General features: G+C 47.5%; 1 protein-coding gene across 1 annotated transcript in view; it reads right to left on the bottom strand.

The window, feature by feature from the left end:
- LOC129708241 (nephrocystin-3-like) overlaps positions 1 to 21,039 on the bottom strand; it is an 83,306-nt gene that overhangs the window by 18,279 nt on the left and 43,988 nt on the right. Inside the window, exons 13-20 of the mRNA XM_055653878.1 lie at positions 16,461 to 16,604; positions 14,089 to 14,186; positions 11,223 to 11,325; positions 8,607 to 8,689; positions 7,741 to 7,879; positions 5,243 to 5,407; positions 2,879 to 2,979; positions 1,836 to 1,958 (exon numbers count right to left, since the gene is read on the bottom strand). Coding sequence (XP_055509853.1) covers positions 1,836 to 1,958; positions 2,879 to 2,979; positions 5,243 to 5,407; positions 7,741 to 7,879; positions 8,607 to 8,689; positions 11,223 to 11,325; positions 14,089 to 14,186; positions 16,461 to 16,604 — 956 coding nt within the window. The remainder of the gene's footprint in view (positions 1 to 1,835; positions 1,959 to 2,878; positions 2,980 to 5,242; positions 5,408 to 7,740; positions 7,880 to 8,606; positions 8,690 to 11,222; positions 11,326 to 14,088; positions 14,187 to 16,460; positions 16,605 to 21,039) is intronic.

Raw genomic sequence — 21,039 nt, 5'->3', positions numbered from 1 at the left:
GCACATTAGCACAGGCCTACACACACACACTAGGGACAATTTACACTTATACCAAGGATACAAACCCAAGCCAATTAACCTACAAACCTGCATATCTTTGGAGTGTGGGAGGAAACCCGAAGATCTTGGAGAAAACCCGCGCAGGTCACGGGGAGAAGGTACAAACCCCGCACAGACAGCACCCGTAGTCGGGATCGAACCCGGGTCTCTGGCGCTGCAGACATCAGCTCTGAGTTGTAAGGCAGCAACTTGACCACTGTGCCATCGTGCCACCCCGTCTTTAGACTTGAGAGATAGTCAAGAGTCAGGAGTGTTGTATTGTCATGTGTCCCGGATAGAACAATGACATTCTTACTTGCAGCAGCACAACACAATATGGGAACATAGTACACTGTAAACAATATAATAAATAAGGGAAAAAAAGTCCACTGTGCACAGATACGCGCATATGATACAGGCCCTTCAGCCCAACCCATCCATGCCAACCAAGGTCTAAGCTAGAAAGGATGTCACCAGCAATGGCTGCCTCGCCAACTGTCTGCCTGTCCTTTCTTATTTTTTGTTATTTTAAGTACGTGTTAAAAAGTATGTTTTAGTCTTCCTTGGTTTGTTTTATGTGGGGGGGGGGAAAACTATTTTTCAATCTCTTGCCTCGACGGAAATGCAATTTGTTTCCGTATCCGCACTGTCCGTCCGCACTGCGGTCTGACATCGTGGAGTTGGCCGACCCGACGCTCCAGGCCGCGAGAGTCTGCGGGACTCTCACATTCCCTTCCCTTTGCGGGGGATCGAAACTCCAACCGCGGGGCCTGGGGACTTTAACATCATGAGGGTCTGCGGTCTCTGGTATGAAGAGGCCGACTCGGGAGCTCCACGCCGCGGAGAGTTTCAACCGCCCCGACGCGGGCTTCGACCGTCGGCTGCGGGGGCTTTGATCGCCCCGACTGCCCAACCCATCCATGCCAACCGTGCGGAGACGGAAGCCGGTTACGGAAATGGGGCCAAAAATGACCCATGAATCTGCCCATATATAACTATGAATATAAACCATGAATATACCCATGAATATAACCATATACAGCACGGAAACAGGCCGTTCTAGTCCGTGCCGAACACTTATTCTCCCCTAGTCCCATCTACAGGATTGTGAAGACCGCCAGCAGGATTATTGGTGCTCCACTCCCTTTCTTGCTGGACATATACAGGAAGAGATGTATCAACAGAGCCATCTCCATCATCAAAGACCCCTACCACCCATCTGGGAAGAGGTACAGGAGCATTAGCTGCAAAACCAGCAGGATGCTCCTCAGCTTCTTCCCGCAGGCTATAAGACTGATAAACGGACTTAGCCCCCTGCCAAAGTATCGCGCACCAACCACCAACCTGGACACACTGCAGCAGCTGTCGATCGGAACGCCTGTTGATGTTTAGTAGAGAGTAGAGTGTTTAATTTAATTTGTTCATGATATACGTATTTTTATTTCTATTTACTTGTTGTTATTTGTACTGCACACTGAACGGACACTGGTTGAGCAATGTTTTTTTGTTTCCTCTGGGTATGTGAGTACTCAGGAAATAACAATAAAGATATACTGATACTGATACTGAGACCATGAGACTTGCACTCAGACCATAACCCTCCATTCCTTTCCCATCCATATACCTATCCAATTTATTTTTTCTACGTCTTTTTCGTCGAGTGATCTATCTTGCTCGCTATAGGATCTCTGGACTCGATAGTGTTGAGATGGCACCCGTGTCTTTAGGAAAGCCCCCCCCCCCCCCCCCTCGGGTACTTGTAACTTGGTTGGTTGTTGAGCAGTCCAGCGGCCTACCTCTTGTACAGGTTCTGAGACACAAAAAGGTTGAGCAGACAGCCGTGCAGCTTGGTCTTGTCCCCCTGCTGCAGGAAGAGCCAGGGCAACTCATCCACTCCCCGCCACGTCACTCTGCCCTGACTGCAGAAACACACATCGTTAATCACTCACCAACCGGAATAAACCCACCTGATAAACCAAACAAATGGCACGCAAACAAAACAAGGCCAATGGTGGAGGCAGGTTCTCTGGATGCTTTCAAGAGAGAGCTACATAGGCCTCTTAAAAATAGCGGAGTCAGGGGATATGGGGAGAAGGCAGGAACAGGGGTACTGATTGGGGATGATCAGCCACGATCACATTGAATGGCGGTGCTGGCTCGAAGGGCCGAATGGCCTACTCCTGCACCTATTGTCTATTGTCTATTAACAGGTTTGGAGGGATACGGGCCAAAGGCAGCCATGTGGGACTAGTGCAGAAGGGGCATGTTGGTCGGTGTTGGCAGGTTGGGCCGAAGGGCCTGTTTCCACACTGTTTCACTCTATGACTAGTGGAACGAGCTGCCAGAGGAGGTCGTAGCAGGTACTGGAGCAACATTTAAAAGACAACTAAACCATCCAATCCCCAACTAGAGCGGGTCAGGCAGCATCTGTGGAGAACATGGATAGGCGACGTTTCACAGAGTGCTGGAGTAACTCAGCGGGTCAGGCAGCATCGCTGGAGAACATGGATAGGTGACGTTTCACAGAGTGCTGGAGTAACTCAGCGGGTCAGGCAGCATCGCTGGAGAACGGATAGGTAATGTTTCGGGACGGGACGGTTCTTCAGACTTGGGGGGGGGGGGGGGAGGGAGAAGAAAGCTGGAAAAGGGAGGGACAGAACAAAGCGTGGCAGGTAATAGGTAGTCACAGGTGAGAGGTTTTTTTTTTGACAGGCAGGTGTTTGGGACAAAGTGCAGAGATTAGAAGAATGAGTCTAATTTAAATGGATAAGAACCAAATTTCAATGAATGACCCGAGTTAGCAGAATAAGTTTAACAAAGAAAACAGGACCATAGATACCTCATTTGATGCGAAAAATACTGCACTAGTTTTTCTCTGTAAACTGTAACAGAATCCTGTCCTTTTTTCTCCATATATTCCAATCGCACTGCGTCCAAAGCCTGCAACTCAATAAGATTGTAAATGCTCAACAACGATGATCGTGGCATTTAATATACGATAGAGATACAACAGTGGCAGATACAACAGAGGCAGATACAACAGTGGCAGATACAACAGTGGCAGATACAACAGTGGCAGATACAACAGAGGCAGATACAACAGAGGCAGATACAACAGAGGCAGATACAACAGAGGCAGATACAACAGTGGCAGATACAACAGTGGCAGATACAACAGTGGCAGATACAACAGTGGCAGATACAACAGTGGCAGATACAACAGTGGCAGATACAACAGAGGCAGATACAACAGAGGCAGATACAACAGAGGCAGATACAACAGTGGCAGATACAACAGTGGCAGATACAACAGAGGCAGATACTTCTGCAGTTCTACAGGGCCCTGGTGAGACCGCACCTGGAGTATTGTGTGCAATTTTGGTCTAATTTGAGGAAGGACATTCTTGCTATTGAGGGAGTGCAGCGTAGGCTCACCAGGTTAATTCCCGGGATGGCGGGACTGTCATATGGCCTTGTATTCACTGGAATTTAGAAAAGTCAGAGGGGATCTTATAGAAACAGATACATTTCTTAGGGGATTGGACAGGCAAGAGGCTGGAAAAATGTTCCCCGTGGGGGAGTTCAGAAGCAGGGCTCGAAGTTTAAGCATAAGGGGAAGGTGAGATGAAGAAAAAATGTTTTCACCCAGAGAGTTGTGAATCTGTGGAATTCCCTGCCACAGAAGGTAGTGATTTAGCTCTTGGGGCTAACAGACTCAAGGGATATGGGGAAAAAGCAGGAAGAGGGTACAGATTCTGGATAATTAAGGAGAGCCAGTGGATGTAGTGTACCTGGACTTTCAGAAAGCCTTTGATAAGGTCCCACATAGGAGATTAGTGGGCAAAATTGGGGGTAGGGTATTGGGGGTAGGGTATTGACATGGATAGAAAATTGGTCGGCAGACAGGAAACAAAGAGTAGGGATTAACGGGTCCCTTTCAGAATCGCAGGCAGTGACTAGTGAGGTGCTGCAAGGCTCGGTGCTGGGACCGCAGCTATTTACAATATACATCAATGATTTAGATGAAGGAATTAAAAGTAACATTAGCAAATTTGCAGATGACACAAAGCTGGGTGGCAATGTGAACTGTGAAGAGAATGCTAAGCTTGCAGGGTGACTTGGATAGGTTGGGGGAGTGGGCAAATGCATGGCAGATGCAGTTCATTATGGATAAATATGAGGTTATCCACTTTGGTGGCAAGGACAGAAAGGCAGATTATTATTTAAATGGTCAGGTTAGGAAAAGGAGAGGTTAGGTACAACAAGACCTGGGTGTCCTTGTACATCAGTCACGAAAGTAAGCATGCAGGTACAGCAGGCAGTGAAGAAAGCGAATGGCATGTTGGCCTTCATAACGAGAGTAGTTGAGTATAGGAGAAAAGAGGTCCTTCTGCAGTTGTACAGGGCCCTAGTGGGGCCACACCTGGTCTAATGTGTGCAGTTTTGGTCTCCTAATTTGAGGAAGGACATTCTTGCTATTGTAGCATCGTAGGTTCTCGAAGTTATTTCCCGGGATGGCGGGACTGTCATATGATGAAAGAATGGAGCGACTGGGATTGTATTCACTGGAATTTAGGATGAGAGGGGATCATATAGAAACATAGAAAATTATTAAGGGATTGGACACACTCGATGGCGGAAACATGTTCCCGATGTTGTGGGAGTCCAGAACCAGGGGCCACAGTTTAAGAATAAGGGGTAGGCCATTTAGAACTGAGATGAAGAAAAACTTTTTCACACATAATTCTGAATCTGTGGAATTCTCTGCCACAGAAGGCAGTGGCGGCCAATTCACTGGATGCATTAAACATAAAAACATAGAAAATAGGTGCAGGAGTAGGCCATTCGGCCCTTCGAGCTTGCGCCGCCATTTAATATGATCTTGGCTGATCATCCAACTCAGTATCCCATACCTGCCTTCTCTCCATACCCCTTGATCCCTTTAGCCATAAGGGCCACATTTAACTCCCCCTTAGTTAGATAGGGCTCTGAAAGTTAGTGGAGTCAGGGGATATGGGGAGAAGGCAGGAACGGGGTACTGATTGGGGATGATCAGCCATGATCACATGGGCCGAACGGCCTACTCCTGCACCTACTGTCTATGTTTCTGTGCATGCAAAGTGCCGGAGAGACAGCAGGTCAGGCAGCATCTCTGGAAGACATGGGCATAAATTAAACGCAACTGTAAAGCAGGTGTTCTCACCTGCAGGTGCTGGAAGTTGAGGAGGCCACAGCTCTGTGCCAGCACGCACGTGCTCTGCAAGCTGCGGAGAAGCGAGGACAAGGTGGGCCAGAGAAGCTCAGGGTATATCTGCAGCAGCTCACCTTCACTCACACCGTTGTGGCTCACGTAGATCAGGCACAGCATCTGCAAACGGGAAACACATGTGGAAATACTTACTACTCCCTACTCACCATTGAAAAGCACATACCTTCCACAGACAGACCTTAAGCCTAGGGAAGGTACAACCTCGGTTTAGAAGGATGAGAGGGAATCTCATTGAAACCTATAAGATTGTTAAGGGTTTGGACACGCTAGACGCAGGAAACATGTCCCCGATGTTGGGGGAGATCAGAACCAGAGGCCACAGTTTAAGAATAAGGAGTAAGCCATTTAGAACGGAGACAAAGAAACACTTTTTCTCACAGAGAGTGGCGAGTCTGTGGAATTCTCTGCCTCAGAGGGCGGTGGAGGCAGGTTCTCTGGATGCTTTCAAGAGAGCTAGATAGGGCTCTTAACGATAGCGGAGTCAGGGGATATGGGGGGAAGGTAGGAACGGGGTACTGATTGTGGATGATCAGCCATGATCACATTGAATGGTGGTGCTGGCTAGAAGGGCTGAATGGCCTACTCCTGCACCTATTGTCTATTTTTACACTCTTTATCCTGTACCTGTAAACTGAGGATGGCTCGATTGTACTGCCCCCCCCCCCCCCCCCCCCCCCACTTGCTTGTATATGACCGATATCCCACAAAACTCTTCATGCCCAGATGCCCAGAGTCTCTTGCCTAGAGTAGCAGAATTGAGGACCAGAGGACATGGGTTCAAGGCGAAGGGGAAAAGATTTAATAGGAATCTGAGGGCTAACTTTTTCACACAAGTGGGTGTATGGAACAAACTGCCAGAGACTATGCCAATGTTTAAGAAACAGGTAGACAGGTCATAGAGTCACAGTGATACAGCGTGGAAACAGGCCCTTCGGCCCAACTCACCCATAGCGGCCAACAATGTCCCAGCTACCCCAGTCCCACCTGCCTGCATTTGGTCCATAACCCTCCAAACCTGTCCTATCCATGTACCTATCCAACTGTTTCTTAAACGATGGGATAGTCCCGGCCTCAACTACCTCCTCTGGCAGCTCGTTCCATACACCCACCACCCTCTGTATGGAGAAGTTACAGTAGGTGCAGGAGTAGGCCATTTTGCCCTTCGAGCCAGCACCGCCGTTCAATATGTTCATAAATAAGTGAAACATTGTTATGTGCTATTAAAGTTGCCGGGACAAAGGTGTTTGGGAAACCCTGCCGTAGGCCCTAAATATCTGAGGCAAACACAATGCCAAACTAATCTCCACGGCTTGTACATGATCCCCATCCCTCTATCCCCATGCAGATCGAAAAGCCTGATAAACACCGCCATCTTATCTGCCCCTACCCCCGCCACCTCCCCTGGCAGCGACAAGCACAATAGTGGGGCTGTTTAAGAAAGAACTATAGATGCTGGAAAAATCGAAGGTAGACAAAAATGCTGGAGAAACTCAGCGGGTGAGACAGCATCTATGGGGCGAAGGAAATAGGTGACGTTTCGGGTCGAGACCCTACTTCAGACTATTATGGAAATCAGGAAGTCATGACGCAGTTTTGTACGACCTTGTAGCAACAAGGACCTGCAGATGGGCCGGCACGGTGGAGCAGCGGTAGGGTTGCCGCCTCACAGCGCCAGAGACCCGGGTTCCATCCTGACTACGGGCTGCTGTCTGTACGGAGTTTGTACCATCTCCCCGAGACCTGTGTGGGTTTTCTCCAGGTGCTCCGGTTTCCTCAACACACTCCAAATACGTACAGATTCGTAGATTAATTAGCTTCTGTGAGTTGTCCCCACTGTGTGGGATAGTGATAGGGTGCGGAGTGATCGATGGTCGGTGCAGACTCGGTGGGCCGAAGGGGCTGATTCTGCACTGTGTCTCTAAACTGTAAAGTATAGGTGCTTATTTACAAAAGACACGAGAGTGCTGGAGTAACTCAGTGGATCAGGCACCTTCTCTGCTGACGTTTCAGGTTGGGACCTTTCTTCTGACTGAATGGAGGGGTGAGGGGGGAAGAGAGCTGAAAGAGGGGGCGGGGGGGGGGGGGAGGGAACTATGTTAGGACTTTGGTTAAGTTGCATTTGGGGTATTGATTAGAGATAGACAGCAAACTTTGGTCCCTATGGGTCTGAAGAAGGGTTTGAGCCCGAAACTTTGCCTATTTCCTTCGCTCCATAGATGCTGCCGCACCCGCTGAGTTTCTCCAGCAATTTTGTCTGCCTTTGCTCCCTATGAATTGGGACAATGTGAAACACTGTTCATTCTTTGTTACCATATAACTAAGGAGATTAGGCCGGCACGGTGGCGCAGCGGGTAGAGCTGCTGCCTCACGGCGCCAGACCCGGGTTCCATCCGTACAGATATCTCCGAGTTCACAGCAACACTTGTCCTCACCTCCTGCATTAGTTGTTTGGCCCCGTCAGTGTGCAGGGCCTGCTGTACAGACTGCAGCACCAGCCTGTATAGGGAGACGGTGTCCTGACATTCAAAACACTGCTGGACAATAACGTCGACATCTCCAAGGCCTTTGACGCTAAACAGAGACAACGATCATCACATTAGCATCCAGGCATTTTAATATACTAAGCTGGTGGTAACTTTTAATCAAATGAAACATGTACAACAGTGATAAGAGGAGAATTAGGCCATTCGGCTCATCGATTCAATCATGGTTGATCTATCCCTCCCTCCTAACCCCATTCTCCTGCCTTTTCCCCATAACCCCTGACACCCGCACTAATCAAGGATCTATCTATCTCTGCCTTAAATATAACCTGTGACTTGACCTCCACAGCCGTCTGTGGTAATGAATTCCACAGATTCACCACCCTCTGACTAAAGAAATTCCTCCTCATCTTCCGAATGGAAATTGCTTTAATTCTGAAGCTGTGCCCTCTGGTCCTAGACGCTCCCACTAGTGGAAACATCGTCTCCACATTCATCATATCCAGGCCTTTCACTATTCTGTAAGTTTCAATGAGGTCCCCCAACTCATCCTTCTAAACACCAGCGAGTACAGGCCCAGTGCCGACAAACGCTCATCATATGGGAACCCACTCATTGCTGGGATAATTGTCGTGACCCTCCTGTACAGGGACCCTCTCCAGAGCCAGCACATCATGTGTATGTGTGTGTGAAACATAGAAACGTAGAAAATAGGTGCAGGAAGCCATTCGGCCCTTCAAGCCAGCACCGCCATTCGTACGCAATACTCCAGATGTGGTTTTACCAGGGCCCTGTACAAACTGCGTGGCACTCACCATGTGAGCATCTTGGCCAGGAGAGTAACGTAGAGGGCGTTGCACGTTGTTGCAGATCGGCAATGTTTCTCCAGCCGCTTCACCTGCATACAATAGACAATAGACAATAGGTGCAGGAGTAGGCTATTCGGCCCTTCGAGCCAGCACCGCCATTCAATGTGATCATGGCTGTTCATCCCCAATCAGTACCCCGTTCCTGCCTTCTCCCCATATCCCCTGACTACGCTATTTTTAAGAGCCTATCTAGCTCTCTCTTGAAAGCATCAAGAGAACCGGCCTCCACTGCCCTCTGAGGCAGAGAATTCCACAGACTCACCACTCTCTGTGAGAAAAAGTGTTTCCTTGTCTCCGTTCTAAATGGCTTGCTCCTTATTCTTAAACTGTGGCCGACTGATTCTGGACTTCCCCAACATCGAGAACATGTTTCAATGAGATCTCCTCTCATCCTTCTAAACTCCAGAGTGTACAAGCCCAGCCGCTCCATTCTCTCAGCACATGACAGTCCCGCCATCCCGGGAATTAACCTTATACAGGCACACAAACAGCAAAGATCATTTCCATAACAATGTCGCCTCCCCCCTCAAAGATCAAGTCAGGTCAAGAGAGTTTATTGTCAGATGTTCCAGATAGAACAATGAAATTCTTGCTTGCTGCTGCAGCACGACAGAATATTTTAGACAATATAATACACAGATCAGATCAGTGTGACCAAATACCATAGCATATATATATATGCACACATAGAGAGAATTAGATGGAGCTCTAGGGGCTAGTGGAATCAAGGGATATGGGGAGAAGGCAGGCACGGGTTATTGATTGGGGATGATCAGCCATGATCACAATGAATGGCGGTGATGGCTCGAAGGGCCGAATGGCCTCCTCCTGCACTATTTTCTATGTTTCTAATAACAGTGGCCTCACACCAGGTCAGGTTATATAGAGTTTATTAAGAACTTCTCACTTGAGAGTTCACTTTAAGACTAACAGAATGCAGCAGACCGCGACACTAACAGGCTCGTGGGTGTAACTACAAATGCATGACTCATACCATGAGCCACTAGTCTACAGTCATGGAGAGAACTTGCAAACTCCGTACAGACAGCACCCGGAGTCAGGATGGAACCCAGGTCTCTGGCGCCATGAGGCAGCAACTCTACCGCTGCACCCCCGTGCCGACCTCATTGACCTCAGGTCAACCTGAGGAGCACCTTCAGCAACAGACTGGTTCCCACCAAGATGCAGCATGGACCGCCACAGGAGTTCCTTCTTCCCTGTGGCTATCAAACTGTACAACTCCTCTGTCGTGGGTAGACCGAGTCTGACTCCCCCCCTGCCCCCCCCCCCCCCCCCATCCATCTCAATCTTAGCACATCCCCAAGCCTTTCCACTCATCACTTTAATTTCATGTTCCATGTATTCTGTGCTTTTATGACTGTTGGTGGATCAATAACCCTCCTGGGATAATTATTCTATTGCATCAGATCGTATCAGTGCTGTATTATCCCTCTTAATCGTTCACTTACCCACATACATAGAAAAATAGGTGCAGGAGTAGGCCATTCGGCCCTTCAAGCCAGCACCGCCATTCAACGTGATCATGGCTGATCATTCACAATCAGTACCCCTTGATTCCGTTAGCTCAAAGAGCCAAATCTAACTCCCTCTTGAAAACATACAGTGAATTGGCCTCCACTGCCTTCTGTGGCAGAGATTTCCACAGATTCACAACTCTCCGGGTGAAAAAGTTTTTCCTCATCTCAGTCCTAAATAGCCTACCGCTTAATTCTTAAACTGCAACCCCTGGTTCTGGAATCCCCCCAACATCGGGAATACGTTTCCTGCATCTACCCTGTCCAATCCCTTAAGAGTTTTATATAGAAACAGAGAAATTAGGTGCAGGAGGAGGCCATTCAGCCCTTCAATCCAGCACTGCCATTCATAGTGATCATGGCTGATCGTCCCCAATCAAGAACCCGTGCCTGCCTTCTCCCCATATCCCTTGATTCCACTAGCCCCTGGAGCTCTATCTAACTCTCTCTTAAATCCATCTAGTGATTTGGCCTCCACTGACCTCTGTGGCAGGGAATGCCACAAATTCACAACTCTCTGGGTGAAAACGTTTTTTCTCACCTCAGTCTTAAATGGCCTCTCCTTTATTCTAAGACTGTGGCCCCGGGTTCTGGACTCGCCCAACATTGGGAACAGTTTTCCTGCTTCTAGCTCGTCCAGTCCTTTTATAATTTTATATGTTTCTATGAGAATCCCCCTCATCCTTCGAAACTCAGGCGAATACAAGCCTAGTCTTTTCAATCTTTCCTCATATGACAGTCCCGCCATCCCAGGGATCAATCTCGTGAACCTATCCTGCACTGCCTCAATCACAAGGATGTCCTTCCTCGTTTCTATTAGATCCCCCTCCTCTCATCCTTCTAAATTCCAGCGAATACAGGCCCAGTCGACCCGTTCTTTCATCGTACTGAGTTTCAGACTCGCCATCCCGGTAATTAACCTGGTGAACCTACGCTGCGCTCCTTCAATGGCAAGAATGTCCTTGCTGTTTGCATTGGGTGAAACCGTCAAATGTACAGATGGTTTTGTCGACGGCTGAGTACAAACCTGCTCTCGGGTGAGCTTGACGTCCGCGTGGTGGCACTCTGCGGTGATCAGAGCTATGACGTCCTTCGGGCTCAGCGGGTCAAGGTGAAGGGTCGGCCACAACCTGGTTGTAACATACATTTCATTTCATTTATTTATTTATTGTCATTCGATAAAAAACATGCTTCCACATGAATCGTGAACGAAATTTGTACTCGGGTCCGAGCAGCATAATAGTGCAGGAAGACATGTACCTTTCATTAACAATAAGGAGTAACCCATTTTAGAACGGAGACAAGGAAGATTGAAAAAATGCAGGAAGATTGTTCCCGATGTTAGGGAAGTCCAGGACAAGGGGTCACAGCTTAAGGATAAAGTGGAAATCCTTTAAAACCGAGATGAGAAGAACTTTTTTTTCACGCAGAGAGTGGTGAATCTCTGGAACTCTCTGCCACAGAGGGTAGTTGAGGCCAGTTCATTGGCTATATTTAAGAGGGAGTTAGATGTGGCCCTTGTGGCTAAGGGGATCAGGGGGTATGGAGAGAAGGCAGGTACGGGATACTGAGTTGGATGATCAGCCATGATCATATTGAATGGCGGTGCAGGCTCGAAGGGCCGAATGGCCTACTCCTGCACCTAATTTCTATGTTTCTATGTTTCTATGAAACACTTTTTCTCACAGAGAGTGATTAGTCTGTGGAATTCTATGGCAGTGGAGGACGGTTCTCTGGATGATTTCAAGAGAGAGCAAGATAGGGCTCTTAAAAATAGCAGTCAGGGGATATGGGGAGAAGGCAGGAGCGGGGTACTGATTGTGGATGATCAGCCATGATCACATTGAATGGCGGTGCTGGCTCAAAGGGCTGAATAGCCTACTCCTGCACCTACTGTCTATTGTCAATTGACATCAATAAAGTGCAGTAAAGACATCATTAAATTCTAACATATAAAAACCTTCCACAATAAAATCTAAATAATAATGAGCCTATGGATAAATAGTAAAAAGTAAAAAAGCAGCATGGTTAAAAGACGGCAGCATAATAATGTCCATAGCAGCATCAGTAGCAGCAGACAGTTCACTGAGTTTGTGAGGGTTCAGTCAGTGAGGTTAAAAGTCTCACGGCCTCGGGAAAGAAGCTGGCTTTAAGCCTTGTAACTCAGCCGGTCAGAGATCTGGGTTCCATCCTGACTCCGGGGTGCTGTCTGCACGGAGTTTGCAAGTTCTCCCCGTGACCTGCGTGGGTTTTCTCCGGGTGCTCCGGTTTCCTCCCGCACTCCAAGGACGCGCAGTGACACAAATCATAGCGGCACCAAATATCACCTTAACCACAGTATTGAACTAATGATGAATGAATGAATGAATGAACGCTTTATTGTCACAGGTGACAAGTCGCAGTGAAATCCTTTCCTTCCATACCCAAGGTGTTCAAATAGTCGCCATATAACGGGCGCTGACAAGTGGACATCTTTGCCATAGAAGGCTGTGCAGACCAAGTCAATTGATATTTTTAAGGCAGAGATAGATAGGTTCTTGATTGGTACGGTTGTCAGTTTTGTTTGACGGCATTGGGCCTCTATTTGCTGGAGTTTAGAAGAATGAAGGGCGACCTCATGGAAATGTACAGAATAGTGAAAGGCTTGGATAGAGTGGACGTGGAGAGGATGTTTCCACTAGTGGGAGAGTCCAGGACTAGCTGACCCGCTGAGTTACTCCAGCACTCTGTGAAACGTCACCTATCCATGTTCTCCACAGATGCTGCCTGACCCGTTGAGTTACTCCAGCACTCTGTGAAACGTCACCTATCCATGTTCTCCACAGATGCTGCCTGACCCGCTGAGTTACTCCGGCACTCTGTGAAACGTCAGCTATCCATGTTCTCTATCCTCTTGTACTCGAGTATGATTGTACCCATGTAGAGGAAGGTTTTCTTTGCCCGAGACTGCTGCGAAGGCCAAGTTTTTAAAGCGGAGATTGACAGGTTCTTGATTAGTACGGGTGGCTGGGGTTACTGGGAGAGGGCAGGAGAATGGGGTTAGGAGGGAGAAATAGATCAACCATGATAGAATGGCGGAGTCGACGTAATGGACCGAATGGCCTAATTCTGCTCTTATGAGGCAAAACATTTCATAGCGAAATAATCCAAGTGGAAAGAGCCACTATTATTGACAGGCTAAGGTTGCTACTATCACGTATGAACATGAACTTAGACTCGAAGATAGACACAAAATGCTGGAGTCACTCAGCGCGACAGGCAGCGTCTGGACAGAAGGAATGGGTGATGTTTCGGGTCAAGACCCTTCTTCAGACTGGTTAAGGAAAAGGGAAACGAGAGATACAGACGGTGATGTGGAGAGATAAAGAACAATGAATGAAAGATATGCAAACAAGTAACGATGATAAAGGAAACAGGCCATTGTCAGCTGTTTGTTGGGTGAGAACGAGAAGCTGGTGTGACTTGGGTGGGGGAGGGATGGAGAGCGAGGGAATGCCGGGGTTACTTGAAGCTAGAGAAATCAATGTTACAAGGTTTTTACTGAAAAGGAATTTCACTTTGTCTAGGTACATGCAACAACAAAATACAATTGAACAATAATTGCCAAAGACACATTTAAAATGTCGGTAGACTAATATGCTAGAGAAACTCAGCGGGTGAGGCAGCATCTATGGAGCGAAGGAAATAGGCGACGTTTCGGGCTGAAACCCTTCTTCAGCGGGACAGGGCCTTTAAGCTCAACATAAAAAGATTGTCAAAAAGCATTTTTTTAATGCTCTGAAGAAGGGTCTCGACCCAAAAGGTCACCTATTCCTTCGCTCCATGAATGCTGCCCCACCCGCTGAGTTTCTGAAGCATTTTTGTCTACCGTCAAAAAGCATTTGGTTACCGACCTCCATGCTTGCGGGCAGGTCTCCACGTTGACAGAGACGATCACTCTGACGTTTACAGGGAGTGGGTCGATTAACCACTTCATGTGACGCTCAGCTTGCTGAAAGCAAATAGAAACACTCTGTGTACAACCGAGGCACTGCTTCATCGCGCGCGCACACACACACACACACACACACACACACACACACACACACACACACACACACACACACACACACGTGTTCAAAATCACCAGAGGAATAGATCGGGTAGACTCACAGTCTCTGTACGGGATGGTCACAGTTGCAGCGATAGACAATAGACAATAGGTACAGGAGTAGGCATTTTTGGCCCTTCGAGCCAGCACCGCCATTCAATGTGATCATGGCTGATCCTCCCCAATCAGAAACCCGTTCCTGCCTTCTCCCCATATCCCCTGACTCCGCTATTTTTAAGAGCCCTATGTAGCTCTCTCTTGAAAGCATCCAGAGAACCTGCCTCCGCCGCCCTCTGAGGCAGAGAATTCCACAGACTCACCAGTTCTTGGTGCTAGTGGAATCAAGGGATATGGGGAGAAGGCAGGAACGGGTTATTGATTGGGAACGATCAGCCATGATCACGATGAATGGCGGTGCTGGCTCGAAGGGCCGAATGACCTCGTCCTGCACCTAATTTCTATGTTTCTCTCTTTCAGACTGAGACGTGTCTGAAGAAGGGTCGCGACCCGAAACATCACCCATTCCTTCGCTCCATAGATGCTGCCTCACCCGCTCTTTTCTCCAGCATTTTTGTCTAACTTCGATTTTTCCAGCATCTGCAGTTCTTTCTTAGATACGTGGCTAATGAAGTAAGTATGAGTATGAAAACAGATGCTCTGGAAACAGATGCAGGGGTGAGGAAGCCAGGAGACGTTTATTGCATGCAGTCTTTAACATTTATCACTATATAAACAAGGCTTTCTTATGGTGTTAATTATGAGAGTAGACATTCCACAGAACGTTTGGTGGGCAATAAATGAGCCAATTTCACAGCTCAGAAAATCATTGGATGGTTAATTGTGAAATGGCCCTGAACAGGAAGCTCTGAATGCTGTGCGCTAGACCTCCTCCTCTGTGCCAGAGGGTTTTGATGAATGTGTCAAGCTATTAACTTCTTTCGTTGTTGAGATATCATCTTCCTTAATAAAAACACCCACACCATTAAATTAATTCATAAATTACATTGCCAAAACTAAGTGTTACGAAAAGTCTAAGACTAAGGGGTTGGCCATTTACGTCTGAGATGAGGAAAAAACTTTTTCACTTTTTAGAGAATTGTGAATCTGTGGGATTCTCTGCCACAGAAGGCAGCGGAGGCCAATTCACTGGATGTTTTCAAGAGAGTTGTAAAGCCCTGTCCTATTGTTCACCTAAGAGCTCTACCAAGTTTAAAAAAAAATCAAACTCATGGCAAGCACGTAGAATGTACGTAGCGAGTACGTCGGAGCTCGGGGACGTCTCTTAGCGGCTCGTAACGCTAACAGCAGGTACTCGGGAAACACGGTAAACTCGTGAAGACTCGTGAAGATTTTTCAACATGTTGTAAAATGTCCACGAGAGCCCCGAGTACCGTCATTTTTGCATACCTTTCATTCATTTGTTCTATATCTCAGTACATCACCTATATGTCTCATTTCCCTTAACCCCATTACTGTCTGGAGAAGGGTCTCGACGCGAAACGTAACCTATTCCTTCTTTCCAGAGATGCTGCCTGTCCCGCTGAGTTACTACGGCATTTTGCATCTGTCTAAAACGTTAACAGTTGCTCTTTTCATAATGAGTTAATCCAACATTTCCAGCATTATGATCCTTTTTTTAATTTACTGTTTAAATGGTCTTTTGTCAATAGACAATAGGTGCAGGAGTAGGCCATTCAGCCCTTCGAACTAACACCGCCATTCAATGTGATCATGGCTGATCATCCACAATCAGTACCCCGTTCCTGCTTTTTCCCCATATCCCCCAACTCTGTTATTTTTAAGAGCCCTATCTAGCTCTCTCTTGAAAATATCCAGAGAACCTGCCTCCACCGTCCTCTGAGGCAGAGAATTCCACAGACTCACAACTCTCTGTGAGAAAAAGTGTTTCCTCGTCTCCGTTCTAAATGGCTTACTCCTTATTCTTAAACTGTGGCCCCTGGTTCTGGACTCCCCCAACATCGGGAACATGTTTCCTGCCTCTAGCGTGTCCAAACCCTTAATAATCTTAGGTTACACAGAAAATATCCAGAGAACCTGCCCCTGCCTTAATAATCTTATATGTTTCAATGAGATCTCCTCTCATCCTTCTAAACTCCATTCAAGCCCAGTCATTCCATTCTCTCAGCATATGACAGTACCTTGTCGTGTTCCTACCTCGATCTGGTCGATGGAGTCGATGATGATGATGATACTGCCCTGATGGCGTGCAGATAATTTCTCCAGCCATCGAGGGAACTCTTCCAGTAACTTACTCGGATCCAGTGTAAGAGCTGACATGGACCAGGAATGTTGCAACAGCTGTAAGCGAACAAGACCATCCATTATAGTATGTTGGAGAATATGGAAAGGTGACATTTCACAGAGTGCTGGAGTAACTCAGCGGGTCAGGCAGCATCTCTGGAGAACATGGATAGGTGACGTTTCACAGAGTGCTGGAGTAACTCAGCGGGTCAGGCAGCATCTGTGGAAAACATGGATAGGTGACATTTCACAGAGTGCTGGAGTAACTCAGCGGGTTAGGCAGCATTTCTGGAGAGATGGAATGGGTGACGTTTCGGGTCGAGACCCATCTTCAGACAATCCATTATGTGGAACAAATTTAGCAGCACTGACACAGCTTGGAGAATGTACATTCAGCACATCATGGAGTCACAGAATGATACATAGTGGAAACAGGCCCTTTGGCCCAGCTTGCCCACACCGCCCAATATGCCCCATCTACACCAGTCACACCTGCCTGCGTTGGCCCACATCCATCTAAACCTGTTCTATACATGTACCTGTCCAAATGTCCCTTAAATGTTGCGGTAGTCCCTGCCTCAACTACCTTCTCCGGCAGCTCGTGAAGGCCAACGTGCTAAAAGCCTTTTTCTTCCCCCGCTGTGATCCACCTGTGATGCCTCTTTCAAGGAACCATGCACCTGCACTCCAAGATCCCTCTGCTATACAACATTACCTAGAGCCCTGCCATTGACTGTGTAGGTTCTGACATTGTTAGACGTCCCAAAATGTAACACCTTGCACCTATCTACATTAAATTCCACCAACCATTCTTCAGCTCACCTGCCCAACTGTTCAAGATCCTGCTGCAATTATGACACCCAGCTTCACCATCTGCAATACCACCCATGTCAGTGTTGAGTTTAGTTTAGAGAAACAGGCCCTTTGGCCCACAGAGTCCGCGCCGACCAGTGATCCCCACACATTAACACTATCCTACACACACTAGAGACAGATTTTCCATTTACCTAGCCAATTAGCCTATATACCAGCACGTCCTTGGAGTGAGGGAGGAAACCGAAGATAGAAACATAGAAAATAGGTGCAGGAGTAGGCCATTTGGCCCTGCGAGCCTGCACCGCCATTCAATATGATCATGGCTGATCATCCAACTCAGTATCCTGTACCTGCCTTCTCTCCATACCCCCTGATCCCTTTAGCCACAAGGGCCACATCTAACTCCCTCTTAAATATAGCCAATGAACTGGCCTCAACTACTTTGTGGCAGAGAATTCCACAGACTCACCACTCTCTGTGTGAAAAAAAACTCGGTCCTAAAAGTCATCCCCCTTATCCTTAAACTGCGACCCCCTGTTCTGGACTTCCCCTACATCGGGAACAATCTTCCTGCATCTAGCCTATCCAACCCCTTAAGAATTTTGTACATTTCTATAAGACCCCCCCTCAATCTTCTAAATTCTAGCGAGTACAAGCCGAGTCTATCCAGTCTTTCTTCATATGAAAATCCTGCCATCCCAGGAATCAGTCTGGTGAACCTTCTCTGTACTCCCTCTATGGCAAGAATGTCTTTCCTCCGATTAGGAGACCAAAACTGTACGCAATACTCCAGGAGTGGTCTCACCAAGGCCCTGTACAATTGCAGTAGAACCTCCCTGCTCCTATACTCAAGTCCTTTTGCTATGAATGCTAACATACCATTTGCTTTCTTCACTGCCTGCTGCACCTACATGCCTACTTTCAATGACTGGTGTACCATAACATCCAGGTCTCGTTGCATCTCCCCTTTTCCTAATCGGCCACCATTCAGATAATAGTCTACTTTCCTGTTCTTGCCACCAAAGTGGATAACCTCACATTTATCCACATTATACTGCATCTGCCATTCATTTGCACACTCACCCAACCTATCCAAGTCACCTTGCAGCCTCCTAGCATCCACCACACAGCTAACACTGCCCCCCAGTTTCGTGTCATCCGCAAACTTGGAGATGTTGCATTCAATTTCCTCGTCCAAAACATTAATATATATTGTAAATAGCTGGGGTCCCAGCACTGACCTTGCGGTACCCCACTAGTCACTGCCTGCCATTTAAAAAGGTCCTGTTTACTCCTACTCTTTGCTTCCTGTCTGCCAGCCAGTTCTCTATCCACATCAAAACTGAACCCCCAATACCATGTGCTTTAAGTTTGTATACTAATCTCTTATGTGGGACCTTGTTTAAAGCCTTCTGAAAGTCCAGATATAACACATCCACTGGTTCTCCCTTATCCACTCTACTAGTTACATCCTCGAAAAATTCTATAAGATTCGTCAGACATGATTTACCTTTCATAAATCCATGCTGACTTTGTCCAATGATTTCACCACTTTCCAAATGTGCTGCTATCCCATCTTTAATAACTGACTCCAGAATTTTCCCCACTGCCGATCTAAAGAGTTTTGAAAAATTATCACTAATGCATCCACTATTTCTGGGGCTACTTCCTTAAGCACTCTGGGATGCAGCCTATCTGGCCCTGGGGATTTATCGGCCTTTAATCCATTCAATTTACCTAACACCACTTCCCGACTAACCTGGATTTCACTCAATTCCTCCATCTCATTTGACCCCCAGTCCCCTACTGTTTCCAGCAGATTAATTATGACTTCCTTAGTGAAGACAGAACCAAAGTAGTTATTCAATTAGTCTGCCATGTCCTTGTTCCCCATAATCAATTCACCTGTTTCTGACTGCAAGGAACATTTGTTTTAACTAATCTTTTTCTCTTCATATATCTATAAAAGCGTTTGCAGTCAGTCTTTATGTTCCCTGCCAGTTTTCTTTCATAATATATTTTCCCTTTCCTAATTAAGTCCTTTGTCCTCCTCTGCTGGACTCTGAATTTCTCCCAGTCCTCTGGTAGGCTGCTTTTTCTGGCTAATTTGTATGCTTCATCTTTTGTTTTGATACTATCCCTGATTTCCCTTGTAGGGTGGGGGGGGGCGGGAAGAAGAAAGGAAGAGGAGGAGCCAGAGGGCTGAGGGAGAGCTGAGAAGGGGAGGAGACAGCAAGGGCTAACGGAAATTGGAGAATTCGACGTTCAAGGCGCTGGGGAGCAGACTGCCCAAGCGGACTATGAGGTGCTGCTCCTCCATTTTCTGGTGGTGCTCACTCTGTCCATGGCCTCTCTCCCTCAGCCCTCTGGCTCCTCCTCTTCCTTTCCTCTTCCCACTCCCCCAACCCACCCTGCATCAGCCTGAAACGTTGCCTATTTCATTCGCTCCATAGATGCTGCCGCACCCACAGGTACTTACGTCCCCACCATCGCAGGCATCTACAGAGGGGTGGTGAACACTGCCCAGTCCATCACATGTACTGATCTCCACCACCATCGCAGGCATCTGCAGGAGGCGCTGCCTCAAAAAGGCAGCCAGCATCATCAGAGACCCACACTACCCTGGCCACGCTCTCATCTCACTGTGACCATCGGAAAGAAGGTGCAGGAGCCTGAAAACCGTGACCTCCAGGTTCAAGAACAGCTTCGCCCCCAACAACCATCGAACTGTTGAACACTGCACAAGACAAGGCAAGGCCCAACTTCAGCAACTATGATCTACTCAGGATTACGTTTTGGTTGCACGACTGACTTTCAGTTTGCACTGACAATTATTACTGACTATTACTTATTTTTATTATTGATTCCAGTCGTACAGTGTGGAAACAGGCCCCTCGGCCTAACACGTCCACGCCGACCAAGATGCCTGCCCCATCTACACTAGTCCCACCATGCCCGCGTTTGGCAAAATCATTCTAAACCTTTCCTGTCCATGTACTCAGCAAGAAGGTGAGCCGGGGTAATGCCTCCAGCGCCTTCAAGGTCGGTTACAGGAGGCGCTCACTCCCCCGGGATACAGAGACAGCCGGGAGAGGAGAGGAGAGGAGAGGAGAGGGATGTCGGTCCGCAGGAACTGCTCCTGTACATCGAGCGAGCGGGCCGACCGGACCTTTGGAGGCTGAATAATGCCGGCAAAAAATGGCGGCGCCCGCAAGTGTCATATTTACAAAGCAAATTTCACTTTGCAGTTACTCATGTGACAAATACATCACAATAATACTATATTAATCAGGTCAGGCTGTTTACGTGGGAAGAGAGACAGAATTAAAACTGTTCGTGCGTGAGATCTGTTAAGTATTTCCAGTGTTTATAATTAACGAATGCTGCCTTCCATTGTTTCAATATCTTTAAGATAGCGGAGTCAGGGGATATGTCACCCATTCCTTCTCTCCAGAGATGCTGCCTGACCCGCTGAGTTACTCCAGCACTTAGAATAAGGGGTCGGCCATTTTGAACGGAGACGAGGAAACACTTTTTCTCACAGAGAGTGGTGAGTCTGTGGAATTCTCTGCCTCAGAGGGCGGTGGAGGCCGGTTCTCTGGGTACTTTGAAGAGAGAGCTAGATAGGGCTCTTAAAGATAGCAGAGTCAGGGGATATGGAGAGAAGGCAGGAACG

The sequence above is a fragment of the Leucoraja erinacea genome, chromosome 2 (genome assembly GCF_028641065.1).
Source record: "Leucoraja erinacea ecotype New England chromosome 2, Leri_hhj_1, whole genome shotgun sequence".
Taxonomy (NCBI): domain Eukaryota; kingdom Metazoa; phylum Chordata; class Chondrichthyes; order Rajiformes; family Rajidae; genus Leucoraja; species Leucoraja erinaceus.
The sequence above is the reverse complement of the archived record's forward strand: the minus strand, read 5'-3'. Positions and strand labels throughout refer to the sequence as shown.